The sequence below is a fragment of the Channa argus genome, chromosome 7 (assembly GCF_033026475.1).
Source record: "Channa argus isolate prfri chromosome 7, Channa argus male v1.0, whole genome shotgun sequence".
Lineage (NCBI taxonomy): Eukaryota > Metazoa > Chordata > Actinopteri > Anabantiformes > Channidae > Channa > Channa argus.
In genome coordinates, this window is record NC_090203.1 from 286,225 (window position 1) to 307,052 (window position 20,828).

At 42.5% G+C, this 20,828-nt stretch overlaps 1 protein-coding gene across 1 annotated transcript; it reads right to left on the reverse strand.

The window, feature by feature from the left end:
* Positions 1–800: 800 nt before the first annotated feature.
* Positions 801–20,698, reverse strand: pogzb (pogo transposable element derived with ZNF domain b). Its single transcript, XM_067510456.1, has 19 exons — positions 20,235–20,698; positions 19,654–19,772; positions 19,503–19,583; positions 19,089–19,333; positions 17,323–17,416; positions 16,775–16,933; positions 16,543–16,656; positions 16,154–16,361; positions 15,921–16,069; positions 14,819–14,919; positions 14,602–14,748; positions 14,314–14,448; positions 13,963–14,159; positions 13,239–13,388; positions 10,779–10,838; positions 10,200–10,312; positions 5,012–6,655; positions 4,887–4,923; positions 801–4,756 (listed from the first exon to the last, which is right to left on the reverse strand). Exons 2-19 carry the CDS (start codon positions 19,766–19,768, stop codon positions 2,848–2,850), a joined length of 5,658 nt encoding a protein of 1,885 aa, XP_067366557.1. The 5' UTR covers positions 19,769–19,772; positions 20,235–20,698; the 3' UTR covers positions 801–2,847.
* Between the last annotated feature and the right edge of the window lie 130 nt (positions 20,699–20,828).

The window sequence follows — 20,828 nt, forward strand, 5'->3', positions numbered from 1 at the left end:
CTGCAGGTTTTCACTTCCTGTTATTCCAGCATGAAAATTAATTTATATGGTAAATACACGTTTTTTCATGTTCTATCAACAACTTTAACTCGCATATTGATTCTCATGTTCATTGGACTATCTACAACAAAATATTGTAATACTATGATAAAGCGTCAGGATACTGCAAGGACAACCAGAAGCTGATGACAACTGCTTCTAGTTTTAGCACGTCACAGAAACTGAGCAGGTTAAAAACAGTCAGTCTTGTGGGAATGAGGTTTTTACTTTCAGGGGTTTATTTTAATCATAATTTCTTGTCTTGTTTATTTTCTGAGTGTACTTTTTATTTTTTTTCTACTCAGGATGATAGAGATTTGGTGTATAAACCTATCTAGGTCTCTTCTGGGCATTTTACTCTTAGTCTGTTTCCCCCCTTTTTGCTGGATTGAGATGTGAAAATATATATATGTGGATACCCCTCAGGTATTAAAACTCAAAAGAAAAAATGCTTTGGCTGTTTCGTGAGCACTGAGGATGGAATAAGTTCAAAACAAAGATTTACAGAGTGGTCTGGATTCATTATACTTTATATTTTCATACAAGTGCAAAAGGTTTCACATACAGAAACTTGTTTGCATCTTTGAAAGTACAGTAAGTAAATACTTCATATTTTTTTAAACAGGTATTTATATCCAGTTCATTAGCTGTATTAGTGTTTTCCTGCAGGGGCTGCAACTGTAACTAAGCTTGTAGCTGAACCTTTGCATGACAAATATTTTTGTACATAGTAATAAAATAAACGCAATAAAACAAAAAGACTAAAATAACAAAAAGGTTTTGTGTTTTATTTATGAGGAACAGTTTATAAAACATCTGTACATCAGCACCAAAACAGCCACAGGAAATCTGCAAGAACCATTATCAGATTTCAGTCCACATCACATTTTCTCTGCAGGTTAGAAAACAAAACTGAGGAGGATCTGTGCAGCAATCTGTACAGTTCACAAAGAAAAGCCTAACATTCATCAGGCTCTTCTCACACATTTCTGTCAGTCTGACCGATTCGTCAGTCCACGTCCCAGAGCAGCCAGTATTTGTCAAGTTCTGTTCTGCCGTCATCAAAGCAAAATGTTCAGGAAGCGCCATTGATCTGAAATCCGAGTCTGTTATAGAACTCATCTGTTAGCTGATCATTCATTCTCAAAAAAGCACTAAACAACAATCCAAGTAGCTGCAGTTTCTTCAGTGTGAAGAAACCAATTTCACTGGTTTTAAGCATGTAGAAAACCAAATACTGGTTGACAATAGTGTTTCCTAAAAACTATGTTTCAATACAACTAAACTCCGAGAACCAGTGGATTTATTAGACACAAAGGTTAAAACTTCTAATAACATGATGAGGAAATACTTTCTTTTTCACCAAACTTACATTCTGCAGATCAACACCATTACTCATCACTGTTGCCGTCACAAGTGTGTGTGTGTGTGTGTGTGTGTGAGAATGGTTGAATATGAAACAACATTGCAAACACTTTGTCCAGTAAAACTTAAAATAAATAAGTGCATCTTTTAAAATGTAGACTACACATGTCCTGAGAGCAGGGACAGTCTGTTTGACCAGCAGACATCACGTTTAACTTTATAACCATCTCAGTCACAGGATCCACAAATTTAAAAAAAATCTAAAATTGATTCAGTTCAGACAGGAATACACCACAGCACTTACTACTGCTCACTGTGAAAGAAATATAATTCTTCAATGAAGCAGCTTAAACTGCAGAAGAACTCACAGCTTTGTCTGGATTTCATCTGTAAAAATTGACTGACAGAAAATATGTCTCTTTGTTCAATGTGTTACTTTATTTCAATATGCATTTTGTATTAAAGTTGTTGAGATTGAGGATCATAATCTGTCAGTCCCACTGGTTCTCTGTGAAGCTGACACAAATGTCCTAAACAGGAAAAAAACAGGAAAAAGTAAGAGTCCAAAAATCAGTCCTTCATTCACCAATCCCCTTTTAGGGTTGTGACACAAAAAACCCAACAAAGAAATTTTCCATTTGATATTGGAATTGAATGTGGAGCAGTTCACAATAAACAGGAAGTAATTGTGGATCCAGTCAAAAGTTGACTGTGCAGGACACCATTTTCTCTCATCTGTCTGTATGTCTAGCTTGCACCTGGACTAGATCATGTGATCATTACCTGGTCTGTATCAAAACCAAAAACCTGCCATAACTGGTTAAAACTCTGAAGAAGTAGCCTGTTTCAGACATGAACTCCGGACAATGTTAGGGGAATGCAGGATTGCACATTATCTAGAGGGGCCTTTCAGATAGTTCACTCACAACAGGAGATCACCCGAGTAAAGGGCATCCTCGCATGTGAAAATTTGCTTGATTACCGTGCCAGATCAGCGCGCACATGAGGCACAACGTGTTATAAAATTTGAGATTTGGGAAACAGTGTTTTGTTTACAGCACATTGGAGCCCTGCAGGTTAAATTACTCTACTACAGAGGGAGTTGAGTGATATCATTATCATCACTAATCCGATTGCTTTTAATCCCCCAAACGATTTGGGAAACAGCAACGTGCTGCACGCACAAGCTCACTTTTATTCGAACATTTTTGTTCACACATACACCCACTCCTAAAAAAGTCAGGATGATGTTAAAATTCCACTGCATGTCTGAAAGTCAACTTTAACACACAGCATCCAAGTCCAACACATTAAAACTTTGGTTTCAGGCTCTGGGAAATAAGTGATAAGTCCTGCAGTAAACATCTGTCAGACACCATTTCAGGGATGACGCAATCAGATCTTTACAATCTCTGCATCTTTAGCAACAGCTTCATTGTCTCTTCAGCTTTCGGCTACCCTGTCCTGTTCCTCTCCATCAGTCTCTACACCTTCAGTCCTGCTTTTAATCTTCCACTCGTCCCCAACTTCCTCTCCTGTAACAATTCTGGTCTCTCGTCTTTCCCTGTTCACCTCCTTCCTATCTTCTTCAGTCTCCTTTCCCTCTTCCTCACTGTCCTCCTCCAGCTCTTTAACCTTCTCTTTCTCCTCCTTTGCCTCACTCTCCTCTTTCTCGCCCCCGTCATTTTCTGCTATATTATCCTCTAGCTCATGTTCCTCTTCTGATAACTGTCTTTCCTCGTCTGTGTCCTTCCTTATTGCCTCCATGTACTCCTTGACCTCCTTCTCTTCTTCCACCTCCTTCTGCACCCCCCCTACATGTTTCTCATCAGTGTCCTCCTTGTCCTCCAGGTCCTCCAGTTCAAGTGGAGCAGCATAATCAGACTCTAGAACGTCAGACCCGAGCAGCACATCCGTCAGTGTCTTGATGAGCTCCAACTGGATCTCCTCTGGTTTCTGACTGGTCATCAGCTCCTCCTTTTTCTCCACCTCCTCATCCTCTTTTTTTAGGACCGGCAGAACGCCTGCCAGGTGGAAAGACTTCTTCCAAAGCTGGGCATGGTTATTCAGCTGTGTGAGGGCCTCAACCAGCCATTCAACCAGCAGCTCAGCCACGTTAGTGTGGAGCCGGTTTGGCGATGTCTCCTCCAACTCCTTTGGGTCTCTGACAGTGAACTTTATCCAGCGAGACAGCAAGAACCGCTGCAGAACTGGCTTCAGGCAGACCTCCAGGGGTTGGAGACAGAAGGAGCAGCCTCCGGGGATTACTGTGGGGAGGGTACCCGATCCACTAATGGAAGTTAGGAACTGATCCCCCGTGTGTTCTCTGTGTCTGTCCAAGATAAGCATTGACTTATTGGCTTGAACTGGGCCAGACACATGCTGCAGCCAAACCTTGGTAGTCCAAAGATCTAAGACTTCTTCTACTAACAGACTCTCTGGACCAGCCTCCAGCAGGATGAACTCTGGCAGGACTTTGTCAGTCAACTGCCTATTCACCTGCACCAGAGATGGGAGCATTGTACCATTTGCCAGCATTGTCAGATACACAGTGACCAGAGGTGAAGATCCAGTCAACTCCAGGGCCTCTGAGCGGTGAGACTTGTCCTGAACTAACCTTAAATCCACAAACAGACACAGCTCGTCCATTGCAGCTATGTTGTTTTCTGAAAGCTTGTGGACCTGGGTGATTTTCTGAGTAAATTGCCTGAAGGACTTGATTTTGGCATGCATGGTACCTGGCAGGTTGCGAGCCAGTGTGGCTTCCCTGCCAATGCTCTGTACACCCAGTCGATGCTGCAGCATGAAGCTCACCGCCCAATCGTAGGAGATACGAAAGGAGTTGCTGAAACCCCCTTTCTTCTTGAGCGTGGAGGCTTTGTTGAAGAGGTTTGTCTCTGTGATGGGAAGCTGCTGCTCACGCATGGACAGCACCCATGCCACCATGCGGTCCTCACCATCAGAGTGGGACTTCTGCTCATGCCCAGTTTGGTTCAGACGCTTTCTGGCCTCCTTCAGCCATGTTCGGATATGCTCGATTTCAGTTGAGAAGACCCTTGATGCTTGACGGAGACCATCACACAGAGAAAACAGGGTGATCCTCAGCTGACGGGCCGTGAGGAAGTCTTCACGCGCCAAAAAGATGGGTCCAGGTTGGGCATGGCCATCAGCTGATGATAGAAGGTAAGACACTGGATGTTTTACTTCATTGATCAATTCTTTAATTTCTTCACTTTCTGCGTCAACTTTATCCAAATCATCCAGTCTCTCATCATCAGAAAAGTCTGTGTCCTCCACAGGTGCCATTGCCTCGTCCATATTGTCCTCAACCTCGTCCACCTCGACTGCCCCACTGTACACAGAGAAACAAACCAGCATTTTGGTCAAAATTAAAGTAAAGCAACAACTAAACACATAAGTTATAAAATGTAATAAATCAGACAAAAGTTTCTATGTAAACACATTTATAGTGAGATTTTTACCTTATTCTGTCCTTGATAAATCCAACTTTCGTTGATCCTGTAAAAACACACATTTTAAATCATTGTTAAAATCAACAAACCAGAATTAAGTTACAGAATTGACCAGGACCTGACTAAATACTGACCTTTGTTTAAAGGTGACATGCCATGATATTCCCAGAAGCAGCTCGGCTGTTTACACAGGTTCGCGTTACAGACAATGCAGCCATACACACTCTCGTGACGAATGTTTTTCAAATTGCAGTTCTTGCACCTCTTGGAAATTGAGGTGATCTTTGCCATTCTATGTCTTTGTTGAAGTGGTTCATCTGCCACCTCGGCCCTCAGACCGTGGGTGCTGGCAATCTCCATGGTCTCAAAGTATTTCTGGGCACACTTAGCAAGCTGATTGCCCAGACGCTTGCGGAAGTTGACCTGAGTAAAAAGACCATCATGCACCCAGGCAGGTGGGTTCTCTTTGCGGCTCTCCCGCAGCACAATGAAGGCATTAACAATGCTAAGATTGACCAAAAACCAGAAGAGGCTGCGCCAGTGTCGGTCCTGAGGGATTCCTCCCAGTGGGTTACAGGCCAGCAGTTGCTTGCAGATGTCCACCCCTCGCATGTTCTCCTGCAGGAGACGGAAGGCCATGGGACGTTTGATAGGGTCTAGTCCACCTATTTTGGTCTGAGACCTCCTCCAAACGGTATCTGCCTCACCAGAAGCCGCATTAGTTGAAAGGCAGCCCATCTCTTTGGTGTCCCTCCAGCGGGTTGCCAGCAGGGGGCCAAACTGCCTCTGAACAAAGTCCCCAGCTTTCTCCAGCCTGCCTTCCACCCACAGCTCTTTGGGCAGGATTGGGTTGGGTGGAGGGAAAGAACTGGAGGCGTAGATACCCTGGTCCAAAAGCTTCTGCATGAGCGGTACAGATGCAAGTGATTTAGCCAGGTAGAGTTGGTGGTGTTTGTCCACCAGCCCCTTCATCAGCTCTGACACTACAGTAAACCCTGGCTCCTGGCCTTCCTTCTCCCCCACTTGGATAAAGAAGCGATGGCAGTAGCCTGACTTAGAGTCACAGAGCAGCCACACCTGAGGCTGAGTCTTTGGGTTGCCCTTGACATTGCAGTTCTCCTCCTCCAGACTGGGCAGAAGCGCCCTGTCGATGGCCAGACAGCAATTTGGTCGGTAAGCATTCCACACCGCTCCACCCAGGATGTCCAGCATTGGCCTGAAGATGTGCAGAGAGTCGCTGGGGTTCTTGGTGCCACGACACTCTTCTGTGGCAAAGCTGCCCATGCGGATGTTGGCAGCTATCTGCTTGAACCGCTTAAAGCTCATTGCTCGGTAAAAGGTGTAACTGTTGTCATAGTGGCACCAAGACCAGTAGTGCGATGGGTCAGGCAAGTTCTGGATCCCCATCAGAATGACCAAGCCGATGAAGCCTTTAATCTCATGAGTGGTCACAGGAACCCAGTCTGGCTGACAGGACCCAAGGAACTTGCAGGTCTTAGCATGGGTGTTGGTCTCACTTGTAATTAGTTCTACCAGAGCTGCAGGAAAGAGAAGGTTAAAGAAATCAATGGCGTCACTGTTCTTGGAGAGACAGTGATGAGGCCCACTGAGCTGAGTAAATGGGATGATGGTGGGTTTGCTGCTCTCTGATGCCTGTTTCCAACAAGCTGCTGACTTCCAGGATGGATCAGGCAAGTCCTTGTTCTGGCCTGATTCCTTTTCTTCAGAAGAACTCTGGTCTTCACTGCGGGAGAACTGGATGTCAGGTTCAACGTAGGCTTAAAAAATAAAGAGAAGAAAACATCTTAAGCATAAAGTTAACGTAAAAACAAAATTTAATTAATAATAATAATAATAATAATAATAATAATAATAATAATAATAATACAACCAACCAACAGACCAATTATTACACCGACAGAATCTCCTAAAACTTCCTGCACCACAATGATGATACCCAGCTATATCTATCTATGGAAACAGATGAAAAAAATCAGTTAATCAAACTTCAAGCATGCCTACAAGACATAAAAGCCTGGATGTCCCACAATTTTTTACTTCTAAACTCAGACAAAACTGAAGTCATGGTATTTGGGCCCAAAAATCTCAGAAATATGCTGTCCAACCATATTGTTACTCTAGATGGCATAAGTCTGGCCTCCAGTACTACTGCAAAGAACCTTGGAGTTTTTTTGACCAGGATATGTCCTTTACCTCACAAATAAAACAAATCTCTAGAACAGCCTTCTTCCACCTACAGAACATTGTCAAAATTAGGAGCATTCTGTCTAAAATGGTGAAAAACTAGTCATTTGTTACCTCTAGGTTGGATCACTGTAATTCCCTACTTTCAGGATGCCCCAGTAACTCCCTGAAGAGCCTGCAATTAATCCAAAATGCTGCAGCAAGAGTGCTGACTGGAATTAGCAAGATAGATCATATTTCACCTTCACTAGCTTCTCTCCATTGGCTTCCCATTAAATTTAGAATAGAATTTAAAACCCTGCTACTTACTTATAAAGCTCTGAACAGTCAGGCTCCATCATATATAGAAAACCGCATAGCACCATTAATCATCCCAGTAGATCACTTCGATCTCAGAATGCAGGCCTACTTGTGGTTCACAGAATTTCCAAAGGTAGAATGGGAGGCAGAGCCTTTAGCTATCAAGCTCCTCTCCTGTAAAAATAGCTCCCATTTCAGATTCAGGAAGCAGACACCCTCTGTACGTTTTAGTCTAGGCTTAAAACCTTCCTTTTTGATAAACCTTATACTTAGTTATAGGTATGCTGCTATAGGCTTAGACTGCTGGGGGACCCCCCTCCTCTTGTCCCTCTCTCCTCTTCTTCCACAATTGTCAACACTGTATGACATTAACTCTGTGTGTTTTCTCCTGTAGTTGTCTTTCTCCCTCTCTCTGTCCCTTTCTGCAGGTGTGGAGGTTTCTTCAATTAAAGCGAGTTTTTCTTCTCTACTGTTGCCTAGGGCTTGCTCAAGGGGGAATTTTTGGGTTTTCTCGATACATATACTATATATATATACTTGACATTATTCTGTAAACTGCCTTTAGATGACTTTGTTGTGAATTGGTGCTATATAAATAAAGTTGAATTGAATTGAATTGAATAAATGTCTTCACTGTTAATTTGTAAGTCTAGTAAACTTCACCTGGTTTTTCTACAGGAAGTAGGAGCAAGAGCAAGGTTATCGTGTATGTTAATGTAATCCCATTGTAATTTTAGAAAATTACTAACCTTCTGCTCAGCCTAGAGTTTACTCAACCTTTAAATGACAATTGAGCAAAACCTGTAAACCTGTGCAGCAGTTAGCATGTTCTTTTTCAGCCTTTTTTCCTGATAGTTTCTACGCAGCTAAGAAATCGTAGTCTCACACTTAATATTTTAGACCCACGCCAAATTTCAACAACTACTTTTTGTTATTACTGGGACTGAAGTAGCAAACAACAAGGAGCTTTTGTTCCAAAGCCTGGAGGACTTGGGACTAAGATCATTAAGTCACTGATAAGATGGCGCAACTGTGTGAGGCCTTAAGAGTAAACACAAGAATTTTGGATTCAGTCCTAGCAGGAAGCTTGCGCAACAAAACCAGAAACAGATTAAGTAATATATCTCGAGAGTCAGATCTCTCCAGATATCTCTCTGTCTCCCCAATCTGTGGAGACAGATTAAGGTGTTTTAAGGTGTTGGAGGCAAACTCTGTGTTTACATGTGAAGCATGGCCACAAATCCTCAAACAATCTTCCACTCTCTCTTTTTTAAGAAATAAAACTGACTTGTATCTACAGCAAAAAGTGAACTTTTCAGTGAAATTGTTCAACAAAGATTATAGGGAGGTAGTTCTTCTGTTTAAATTACTGGCTGAGTAAATGAAACATGAGATTTCGCAAGAAGAGAATCCACAAACATTAGAGTATGTAGAGAAGAATTATTTTGTAAACACATTCATCAAGACACAAGACCCTTCCACTGCTGTGTGTCCTTGTTTCCATGACTTCATGGCATCAAAGAGCAAGTCAGTGGGTCAGTTTTAGTTACTTTGGCTGTGGAGCAGGATGATGTCAGAGCTGTGCAACAGCAGGGAGTGAAATAGACCTGTGGAAACTTCCCAACCTCCCAGAGGGAAAATTACATTTAAGCAGGGGAGGGAACAGCAGCTGAGTTTTCATGAACACACCAAATATTAGCTCAACGATATCATATCAGTAGATATGCTCTGAAGATATTTACTGTTTTCCCTGGTCTCATTTTGTTCATTTGTAAATTTTATACTGTTTTTTAATTTACTGTTGTGTCACCAACACCCTTTATGGTTTATTGACCTTGTGTCATGTGTTTATTGACCTTGTGTCGTGTTGATATTTCTTCCAGTGATCACCTTGACATGCAATTTAAAAAATGTTCTGGGGATGGGAATGGGCTGTTGTGGGTTCAGTGTCTTGCTCAGGGATACTTTGACAAATAGCTGGAGCGGGGATCGAACTATTGACCCTATGGTCCGTGGACAACTGCCCCTCTCAAAAAAACTAACACCAAATAGAAAAACCTAAAACCATACTTTAGTTACTGCAATGACAAATTATCATTACAATGGCGATATCAAGGATGATAATTACCGTGTTCACTACTTTATCAAAGATGATATTTACCGTGTTCACTACTTTAGTTTAGTGAGTTAGCAGGTTGACATTTGATAATTAGGAGTAAACACGACGTACAGCTGTAGTTAGTTTTGCAGGTTTACTGCAAGTACTGGACACATTCATATGTCAATCTGGCGATAAACAATCAGAGGTTCAGCAAAGTTGCTAGAGTTCATCCTGAGGGAACATGAACAGCTGCACCACATTTCACCACCCTAAAACATTTTTACAGACCACTTCTGGACGGATGTTTATAATCTGATGTTTGTAATCCTCCATTATGTTTTGCACAATATAATAACTTTCAAACTCTTGAAAACTCAAAAGCTTGAGTTGTGTAATCCTTGAAAAGGAAGTTGTTGTCTGTACAATTGCAATTGTTAAGCGTCAGGGTTTAGTCAGGTTTGATTCAGGAATAAAGTGTTGGTACAAGAGACAAACAACTGGACACACCTTAATCATCATTGTCTTTGGTGTCCCACTGGTATTTCTGTTATTCATACCCCCAAAAACTGTTAGCAATTACTTTTTTCTGTTTGTGGAAAACTACAAGTTTCATTGGATGCAAAGGAAAAGGCAAAGAAATAAATAACAGTAATTAACTCGAGGTTTTCCAACCAAACTGTCTTTACCCATAGCTTGTGCTAAACAACAACACTTACTCCTGAAGCGACAGGTGGCGCTGTGGTGCTCTGGGTTCATCAGCAGGTGCTTGGCCATTTGATCTGCAGTCTGAGGTGTGAAGTCACAGAGAGAGCACTGCAGCAGAAATGGGCTGGAATACAGACACAACACCAGTCATTAAGGAGACTAAGAACATCTACACTGCCTCAGCTTTTTTCAGAGCTGTTGGTATCCCAGCAGTAGAGTCGTGATGCATAACACCCATTACTTTCAGAACAAAGGCAGGTGATTCTTATTGGATTTATACCATGATATAGAACTGAGCAAACGTGTTGTACATTGTGTGTTTACAATGGTGCAACCAACGCCTTGTGCAGTAAGACACAGACATCACACCTGGTGAACTAACCCACAGAAGCAGAGAAAGGACATGTTACTATGCTCCGCTGAAAGCAATAAAAATATTTAAAGTTTTTAAAGCTAAATCCCTGACCATATATCTGCAGGCATTACATTATGAGAAGTGCACAAGAAACATCATCAGCAGCATCATAATCATTAGGTTCATTCAGAGTAAATTCAAACTGACAATTTTAAAGCTGATCTGTGCTTCTCACCATGGAGGAGGCAGACGATGCAGAGGAAGAATTCTCTCTTTAGAGCGTGGCACGTGGTGGCTGCAATCAACAACAACTACAGTTATCAAACTAAATTATCAGGCACATTGGAATCATTTCATACAGAGATTAACCAGAGGAAAGGTGGTTAAAAACAGTTTTCTATTTTGTGATATGTCAGATAACAACTTAACCTAAACATTTAAACTGAATTTTTTCTTTCACTTTTAAATAGAATTTCCTATCATTTCAGCATTTAAACTCCTGTTTGAGTTGCAGTTGCTCTCTTTTTATTAAATTCTTTCATCCTTTATTCATATTTTAGGTGTAGTATTTTAATATAGAAAAGTATCCAGTTTGTTGTGTAGAACTCATCTTCGTTAGTCATAAGGTTGGAGGGACTTTTTATCTTTTTTTTTCATCGCAAAACTTTTGCTGCTGTACGGAGCTGGAACCACTCATTCGTTTACAGTCGGGAACGGCTGAGTGTAATGTGATTCACAGAGACATGTCTGCAAGACAGTATGTCCGACACATGCATCAGTTTTGACGGCTTCAACACAGTGCGGGCAGATCGGAGGAGGGAGGAAAGAGGACACGAGGCGGCGTGGTCGTGTAAATCAACAACAGGTAGTATCATACTGGTCATGGTATTGTGAAAGAAAGAATCTGTTGCCCGGACATCGAACTGTTGGCGGTGGGCCTCCGTCCTTACTATATATTGATAGCCGTCTATATTCCTCCCTCTGCCTCGGCAGACGGCGTATGTGTCGTCAAACACTCGGTCGCAGCCCAAGTTCAGACCTGACATCCCGCCCTCTTTATGATCTCTGTTGACTTTAAACATGCAACCCTTTCCAAGACCCACCCCACCTTCACACAGTATGTGGATTGTCACACCAGGGCAGAGAAGACAGTGGACCTGATGTCCTCCCACCCCTGGGCAGGTCTGACCACAACCTTATCCACCTCCAACCTGTGTACAAGCCCCTTGTTCAAAGGCAGACCCCAACCACCAAAACAGTGAAAAGATGTTCTGAAGGGGGCCACAAATGCCCTGCAGGGATGTTTGGAAGCCATGGATTGGAAAACATTCTTTGAGACACATGGTGAGGACATTGATGGACTGACAGGCTGCACAGACTACATCAACTTCTGCGTTTACATCTGTGTACCAACAAAACTGTTCGCTGGTTTCCAAACAACAAGCCATAGGTCACTAAGGACATTAAAGTAACCCTAAATGAAAAGAGGGCACCATTCAGGTCAGGTGACATCTCAGAGGGGCAGGAGGCTTACAAGAGGAAGCTTGAATAGAGGCTCCAACAGAAGAATGCCAGAGTCTGGATGACTTGAAAAGCATCACTGGATATAAGTCCAGCAGCCAGAGGACAGAGGGGTGTATGGATAGAGCTAATGATTTTAACACCTTTTTCAATAGATTTGATGCCTCATAACCACCCCCGAAGGGGCTTCCCCACAGGTGCCCATGTCTCGCCCCTCCATGACTTGAACACCACTCCTGTCTCTGCAGCAATGACCCTCTCAGCAGAGCAGGTCAGGAAAGAGCTATGCAGGCTTCACCCCATAAAGGCTGCAGGTCCTGATGGATTCAGCCCCAGGGTACTCAAAACCTGTGCCCAACAGCTATGTGGCGTCCTTTAGCACATCTTCAACCTGAGCCTGCAGCTGGAAAGGGTGCCTGTGAGATGGAAAACATCATGTTGATGATGTGATCCCTGTAACAAAAGTGTCCCTCCCCGGTGTCCCACTTTATCTGGTGAAAGTACTCAGAAAAAATCTTCAGTAGTCACTGAACAAACCTAGATGTCAACTATGGTGCAAACACCCTGTTTTCTTGAGGATGGAGGCTGGGAACAGTAACAGACTGAACAAACTAATAAGGAGGGCTGGTTGTGTTCTGGGGGAGAAGCTGGACCCTCTGGATGTTGTGGCTGAGAGGAGAATGTAGTCCAAACTCCTTTCAATCCTGGACAATCCCCCCCACCCTCTCCACTGTGTGCTGGATGAACAGAGAAACTGTTCAAAGTCAAATGCTCCAAAGAACAACACAGGAGATCCTTTCTCCCAATGGCCATTAAACTGCTTAACTCACCCCCCTTCTATAAAAAGGAGAGGGACTAAATGGTCCAAATGGACAAATAGTATTTTTAATTCATTTACGTATACTCCTAGCTTAGTTGTTCTCATTTCTTTGATCAGAAGTTTGTACTTGTCTATTGTCTTCGTTTGATGAAAGTTTTTTTACTTTCTTTTCTACTTTTCACGCGGAGAGCAGCTGTAACAAGGCAACACAATTTCCCTATGGGATCAATAGTTGTTTGAATCTTGAATTTATTTCTAAATATGATTATTTTGTATCCTAAAATATTTATCATATGTTTCTCTTTTACTCTGTATGTTCCTGTAGTACTGTAGAAATTAGTGCAGGACTCTTACTTTATCATGTGTGCAGCATAGGCCCTGGAGCAGCAGCTGCTGTATGGACACAGCAGACAGTGGACATGTGTCGGGTAGTGAGCAGAGAAGTCAGAAGCATCAGTCCCACACTCCAAACATACCAACCTGTCTCCATCATACGAGGAACTCCTGTAGCAGGAATATAACAAGGATGACATTTACCGTGTTCACTACCTTAGTTTAGTGTGTTAGCAGGTTGACATTTGATAATTAGTAGTAAACACAATGTACACCTAAGGTTAGTTTTGCAGCTTTAAGTGCTGGACACAATTATATGTCAACCTGACAATAAACAATCAGTGGTTCAATTGCTACAGTTTATCCTGAGGGAACATGAACAGCTGCACCACATTTCATCATAATCCATTCAATCGTTTCACCTAAAACCTCAGAAACGATGGAAGAAAAGTCAGGAAACCTTACTCCAAGTCAGTGGATTCTTTGTGTGGGGAATATCTGTACAAAATTTATCACAATCACATCAAATGCTTTAGTCGAGACAAACTGGTGAACTGAAAGTTTGACATTAATGTCCACAGAAATATACAACCCACTTCACACAGAAAATAAAGGTTGTGATAACAACACAACCTTTCCTCTGGTGCCACCTTCAGGACAAACTTTATAGTTTATTTTTATCCAATATGTTGACACACACTTGGCCTGCATGCAATCTGTTTGGCTCTATTGTTCTGGGCCTAACCTGCTGACTTGTTGACTGAGTGTTCTCTTAGTGGGGGATCGTGGGGATTTGCAGTGCACAAGGTTCTTCTGGATCAGGGACTTCTGCAGCTCTGTCTTGATGTGGATTGGCTGGTTGAGGGATGAGGGGCTCTGGAAAAGACGGATACCTGCTGATGTCATTGGAGGCTTGAGCTTCCCATATGTCCTGATGGTCACCTAGAGAGACACAGGAACCAAAGACCAAGGAACTGAGGGTTTTAAGACTTGAATAGAGGTGTGGCAGAAAAAATATTGTTACCACAAACACTAAAAACAGACTGGGAGTCAAAACCTTCCCTGTAGCATTCCCTGGAGCAGAAAAGCAGCTGACCTTTGACCCTGGCGGTAGTCCTTCAAGCTGAGCAGGTCGACGGAAGCTGCGATGGTTTTCCAGTTTGTGCTGCATCTTATCCTTCAGAAAGATGAACTGAAGACGACACCTGTTACAGTGGAAAGCCTGGTTTACCTGAGACACAGATAAAGATTTTACTTTTATTTTATCTTCTCCGCTCCTGTTTCTGTCCCTGTTAAACCCAAAACCAAATCATGACACCACAACTGAGATACTGTGATAATAAAGTGAGTAAACCCAGCTGGCTACAGGAAAGACTGTGGTTACCTGGTGCCTCAGCACGTGCTGCTGATAGCTGGCCGGATTTCTGGTAACCTTCAGGCAGAAAAGACACAGCAAGAACCGAGAGTCCCTGTGGAAGCTGGCAAAGTGCTGCAGGATGTCTGAGTAGAAGGACGAACGATACGAACACACCTGCAAATCAGACCTGAGTTAACATGAGGTCTGAGGACAACAACTGTAAAGGCTGAGATTTCAGACCCACCTGGCAGATGTAGGGCATTTCTCCTGGTTTGTGGTTGGACTTCATGTGGTTCAGGAAGGCTGGCTCATTCTCAAACGCCCATTCACATATACGACACATAGCTGAGAGAAAGCAATCAGAGTAAAGCACTGTGAAACCAAAGTGCTAATAAAGACAGGTAAGTCCCAAATTGGTCTTAAGTCAAGCCTGAAGTAAAAACCAGGTGGACCAAAGTCCACACTCAAGCCACCTAAGCCCTAAGACAACTGAAAGTGAGTTAGAATTCAACATTAAAGATTCATAGAATTGTGATAATATGTGCTAAATTGATCAAGTCAAGTTTAAAAAAGAAAGTCCCAAGACAACTAATCAGGCAAGAAAGGCAACCCCAAGGTAATGCCCCAATCAAGACAGACAATTCCTAGTCAAGTTCGAGTCAAGAAAAGTAACTCCAGAGTCGAGACAAATTAATAAAACCAGCAAAGCCCAAACTAAATAAGTTGAGTTTGAGACTGAAAAGTCCCACGTCTGGGCAAGTACTGGGTTACTACTTTTTTTTTCCCCTTTAGTTTAAGGTTGCCACGGCGGATCATTTGTCTGCATGTTGATTTGGCACAGATTTTATGCCGGACAGACTTCCTGACGCAACTCTCCACATTCACATCGCCTACTACTACTACTACTACTACTACTACTACTACTACTAATAATAATAATAATAATAATAATAATAATGCATATTCAGCTGTTCCAAAAAGTTATTACATCATTAGAAGTAACAAAATTGGTCAAGGAGTGTATAAAAAAAATTAAAAAATCCTGTAATTTATATTGATACAAATTTTGGAACCCTTTTGATAAATTAATAAAAATTAACTTTAATTTCTGATATAGGAACATTTCTATTAGTTCAATATGCTGTAAATATTACCTATCCAACTGTATGTGAATAATAATCACTAAAGTTCCCATTAAGACCTGCTTCAAACGTCCCAAACTATACCTTTAAAGCCCTCATCTATACAGGTAGTAAACAAAGTAAAAATCCAGCCGGTAAGGTCCCAGACATGTCCAGGAACATTTGGTTTATATTTGTGAGTCTGTGAGCAGTTGTGGTTCTTACAGGAGGAAGGGGAGGGGCCATGGACCTGCTCCTGGTGACTCTTCAACTGAGCAGGAGATGAGAACTGTCTGTAACAGAACCTGCAGCACTTCCTCTCCTCACCTCCTGCTCCAATCAGCTCTGAGTGCTGGAGCATGTGCTGCATCAGCCTGCACACAAAAACACAGGTGAACATACAGTCCCAACCAGCTTCTATACCATCCAGCCATGTGCAGGTACTCAGCTGCTCCTACCTCAGGTTGTTTTCTGCAAGGAAGCCACAGATCTGACAAATGAAGGTGGATGTTTTGATTCCCAGTGGCTGTGGCTTTCTCAGACTCAGGTCACCTTCAAATGTCCCATAGTAGAACTCCTCCACACTCATCACCACCCTGGGGGGGTCAGAGATTGCTGCTGAGCTGACACTGGGGGTCGTGACAACAGAGGGGGTGGGAGCAGAAGCTGCCAGACCAGGTGACACACAGAAACTTAAATATAATCACACCACAAGTCTTAGGATCAAATTTTTTCCACCACCAGATGAGAGTATTTCAAGTTCGGATTACTTAAAACTTTTACGATTACTGTTGGGAAGAGGTATCAAAAGTATTGGTACTGGTACTGATAATTGCCCTACTCTTACCGCTGCTTAATGATGTGGTTCTGGTGACTCCATTGACTGAGCCAGAGGGGAGGGCCGGAGTACCTGCCAGCATTAAGGAGTTAGCTCTGCTCACCTGGGCTACCTGGAGATTAACTGGACAAAAAACAAACAAAAAAAACAATCGTCAATGGTCATGTTTCATATTGTTCTATTCTTTTCAGTTCTAAGATGAGCCCCCTCCCTGTATATCCAGTATGTCCACTGCACTAACCGGGAGCTGGCGTGCTTGTGCGGATGGTCAGTGTGGTGGGGAGCCGCATGGAGGTGAATGTGGACCCTGCAGGGGCTGGTTTGGTCTGAACAGCCTGGCCCTGGGGGAGTACCGGGGACATGCCAACACTGGGCCGCACCAACTTGCTCAGTGACGGGGCTGTGGGGACAGAAAATGACTGTGATCAATAGTCCTACTAAATGTATACTGTACATAATTATTCTTTGGTGTCTCTGGGGGATGGGGGGGACATCAGTTGGTAACACACTCCAGAGGGTCAGTGGTTCAATCCCGGTACAGGCTATATTTCGAAGTGTCTCTGTGCAAGACACTGATCCCCCCCAACCACCCGTTCCCCAGTGCCGGTCCAAGCTCCAAAGAAATTGGGGAGGGTTGCATCAGGAAGGGCATACAGCGTAAAAATTGTGCCAAATCAACATGCTGACAATGATCATCTGTGGCGACCCTGAACTCACTGGGTAAGCCGAAAGCACAAAAAAAAAAAAAAAAAACAACAAACAGTGTCTGTGGGAGGCCAGTCAACCTACACTGGATCAGAGTGAGAGGCTGGACCGTCTGACCCGGCTGTAGGTTTAGAAGCAGAGGAGTGCCGGGGTTCACCACTGTCTGCATCGGAAAACCCTGTATGGGAAACAACCACATGACATCACATTGTTAGAATCTTAAAAAGAAAAAACAACTTGCCTTTAATAAACCTTCGGTGGGTGGTTTCACAAGGAACAAGGTGAAGGACTTTTTTCTCACATTACACAGGTTAAGCACAAAAAAAAATGCAGACTAATAAAGTTATTTTTCAGGGCTAGAAGGGACGAAGTGCAAAAACATCCAGAGTGAAGAGCAGAGTAAACAACATCTGTTACTGAGTTCTTTCTTTCGTGTATTTTTCAACAGGCACACAAAATATCTGTGTGACTATTATGTCAGTACCATCACGTTTGTCACATTTGTTTGTGCACATCTGTAAAGCAAAACAAACATCTGTCTCATTATCTCTTAATATTAATAATATTAATATTAATTAATATTAATAGGTAATATTACTATAATTATGTAATTTCTGATTGACACTTGGTTGAGCAAATCTACTGCTGATGAAGTTATAAACATAACTGCATACAATATTTATCGCATCGACAGACATAAAAAAGGTGGCGGTGTTGCTACTTATGTTAAATCAAGATTTGATGTCTTGAAAGTTCTGTCTGAATCCATATGTAAACAACTGGAATTTTTTGCACTGAAAGTGGAAATTGCTAAGGCCCTTTGTATAACTGTTGTTGGGTGCATAGACCAATCTTTTTTACAATCTTTAAAGTATCTTTTGTCTAAACTGAGATAAAGAGAACTTGTTTTAGCTGGTGACTTGAATTGGGATTGGCTTAAGATAGTTTCTGATTATTTTAAATCTTTCTGTGATTCCAATGATGTTACCCAGTTGGACATTTTACCCACTCGGCCAAACCTTAAAAGCCACCTTGAGCCATTTAATTTTGACAAATGTTCCTCATAAATTCTCATCTTTAGCTTTCTTCTTTAACTGATGACTGTGTTGTTGCTGGTTTGATCCCTGATGTACAGATAGCTTGGACATTCATGTGAATTGTAAATAAACATGGTCCATTAAGGAGATACAGGGTAAAGGGGTAAGACAACCCATGGTTTGCACCAGAAATGAAAGATATTATTCATTAACATAACCTGGCTTGGGCCAAGGCAAGGAAAACAGGCTCTACCACTGTTTTTAGACAACTAAGAAAAAAAAGTTCTTCTTTCATTAAAAAAGCAAAATCAGAATATTATTTGTCTGTTACTAATGAGAACCTCAATAATCCACATAAATTCTGAAAAGTTATTAATTCTCTTTCAGTAAGTAAAAGCTTTCAGGCTTTACCTACCTATGTTTAAATATTCTGTTCCTGTCTATGATAGAATGGAGGTATTAAATTGTTTTAATAAGCATTTTATATCTTTTATCTTTATCTTATATTTTATCTCTATGGCTCTTCTTTTGATTCTTTGGAAGCGCTCTCTGTAACACCTTGCACAGACCTCCTTAATTGCACTGGTGAGCCTTTCAATTTTGTACTTTTCTCAATTTAGAAAGTTCATAAAGCTCTCAAACCGATAGATCATACAAAACCCCCAGGACTCCCCCGGGATTTCATTTTATAAACATTAACAATACCTGCAGATTTTTATTTTGGGTGTGCACATGTTTTAATATTGTGCAAATAAACAAAATTATGAGCAAATAAAATGAATGTTAGCAGAGGGTGTGTTTTTTTTTCTATACCTGTGTGGTTAGTAGGATGGGCTGGCCACTGCCTGTCCCAGGGGCTGCTGGGAGGAGAAATGTCCCACCTGTAGTCTGCGTCAGGATGAGGGGCGGAGCCTGAGCCATCAGTGGCGGGGCTGAGACTGCCGGTGTAGAGGGGACTGGGAAGCGGGGGAAAGAGGACGAGGAGGTGGAGGTGGTGATGATGGAGGGAGGAGGTTGAGGCATCACTGAGGAAGAGATATTCTGGGCAGTGGGTGAAACTGAGGAAACAAAAAGACTCTTTATCGGTTAAAAATATTTGTGTTGTTTACCTATTTAAACGTTATTCTCTGTCAGAAAGAAGAATGACACTAAGCTGAAGTCTGTTCATTCAGAGTAAAACAATGTTCTTGAGTGCATACTGGTAAATGTGTGTGTGGTTGGCAGTACCTGTTGAAGCAGGTAAGTTGGATAGGGGGGCTCTGAGGGGAGGTGTCTCAGAGGCTGGGAGAGGAGACTGAGAGTCTTCCACTGGAGACAAAAGACACAGGTGTGAGACTGTGTCATTTCAAAGGCAGTTTTGTGTCTGTGTGTGTCTCACCTGGCTCACAGTAGCTGTCCATGAAGTCCATCTCATCTTCCTCCACGCTGTCATCCACCTGTTGCCATGGCTCCAGCTCCTCCTCCTCACACTCCATAAACAACTCTGTATCCATGTTGCTATGAAACAAAAGAAACAGCATCTCTTCATCCTCACAATCAAACAAGACAAAACATGACCAGCCCACCACGTCTGTTTATTTCTGTCCTGGAGCTTTCAGTGACTCAACAGCACATTTATTACTAGACCATGTTCAGAGTTCCAGAGCACGTTTCAAAGACAACAAATGTTTTTGTTTACATCCAGATCCAAGGTTAGAGGTGCACTGCTGGTTGTTTATTCCAAAATTAATACAATTAATTAATGATAATTTATACAATAAGTTCACCGTTACATATTTTCTATCTTAAGAACTTTTACCTTTACATTTTTGTAAACATGTGTGCAAGAGAGGTTTAAAATTTGGGACTTTTACTTACATTGACGTATTTTCACTGAGTGGTAAAATTATTCTTACTTGTAACAGTATTTTCACATTTGACATTTGTACTTTTACTTAAGTATCCAAGTATTTTGTCTACCTCCGGTAACGGGGAAATGATGTACTGTCTAGCTGCGACTGCAGGGGGGGCTCCTCCCCGGGCTTTTGTTGTCTTTACACGGCAGAGAAGCGCTCTCTGATGGACGAAACTTTCTCTCCGGGCAGGTGAAGATACATCAACGGGTCTAAATATTCAGAGTGGAAACAGGAACACTGCGAACAGTAACACCAGATCCGGACTAAACCCCGCTCAACCCGCCACCGGCAGCGCACCAACCACCGCGGTGCGTTTGGTATACAGTCTGTCTGCACCGCCCCTCCGCCAGCAGAAATACACCAGGCGCTCCCTTTTCCTGTTTCTCCAGCTGACCAGTTCTACGTGGTAACCCGAGACAGGTCGAGTCGGACCAGGCTTATCTGCAGCTGGACAGGCAGAGCAGGTCACCGGTGTAAAAACGGATTCGCTCGGTTCTTCTTCACGCGCTTTGATCAGTATTAAGGCGAGGGGCGGGACTTCCTCTACTTTCGTGTCAGAGCCGCGAATTGGGCCACATCGGGTGAACGTCACTTCCCTTTAATGGAGTGTTGTCTGTGATTGGTCAGGTGTGAGTTTTTAGTCCAGTCTACTGCGGAA

Bases quoted from the DNA above. Each gene is read 5' to 3' on its own strand.
- pogzb (XM_067510456.1), bottom strand. From the start codon at position 19,768: ATGGATACAGAGTTGTTTATGGAGTGTGAGGAGGAGGAGCTGGAGCCA. The intron at 16,362-16,542 runs GTAAGAGTAGGG...CTGGTCTGGCAG, and splicing joins AACCACATCATTAAGCAGCG to CTTCTGCTCCCACCCCCTCT. The intron at 16,070-16,153 runs GTAGGAGCAGCT...TTTTGTGTGCAG, and splicing joins CTTGCAGAAAACAACCTGAG to GCTGATGCAGCACATGCTCC.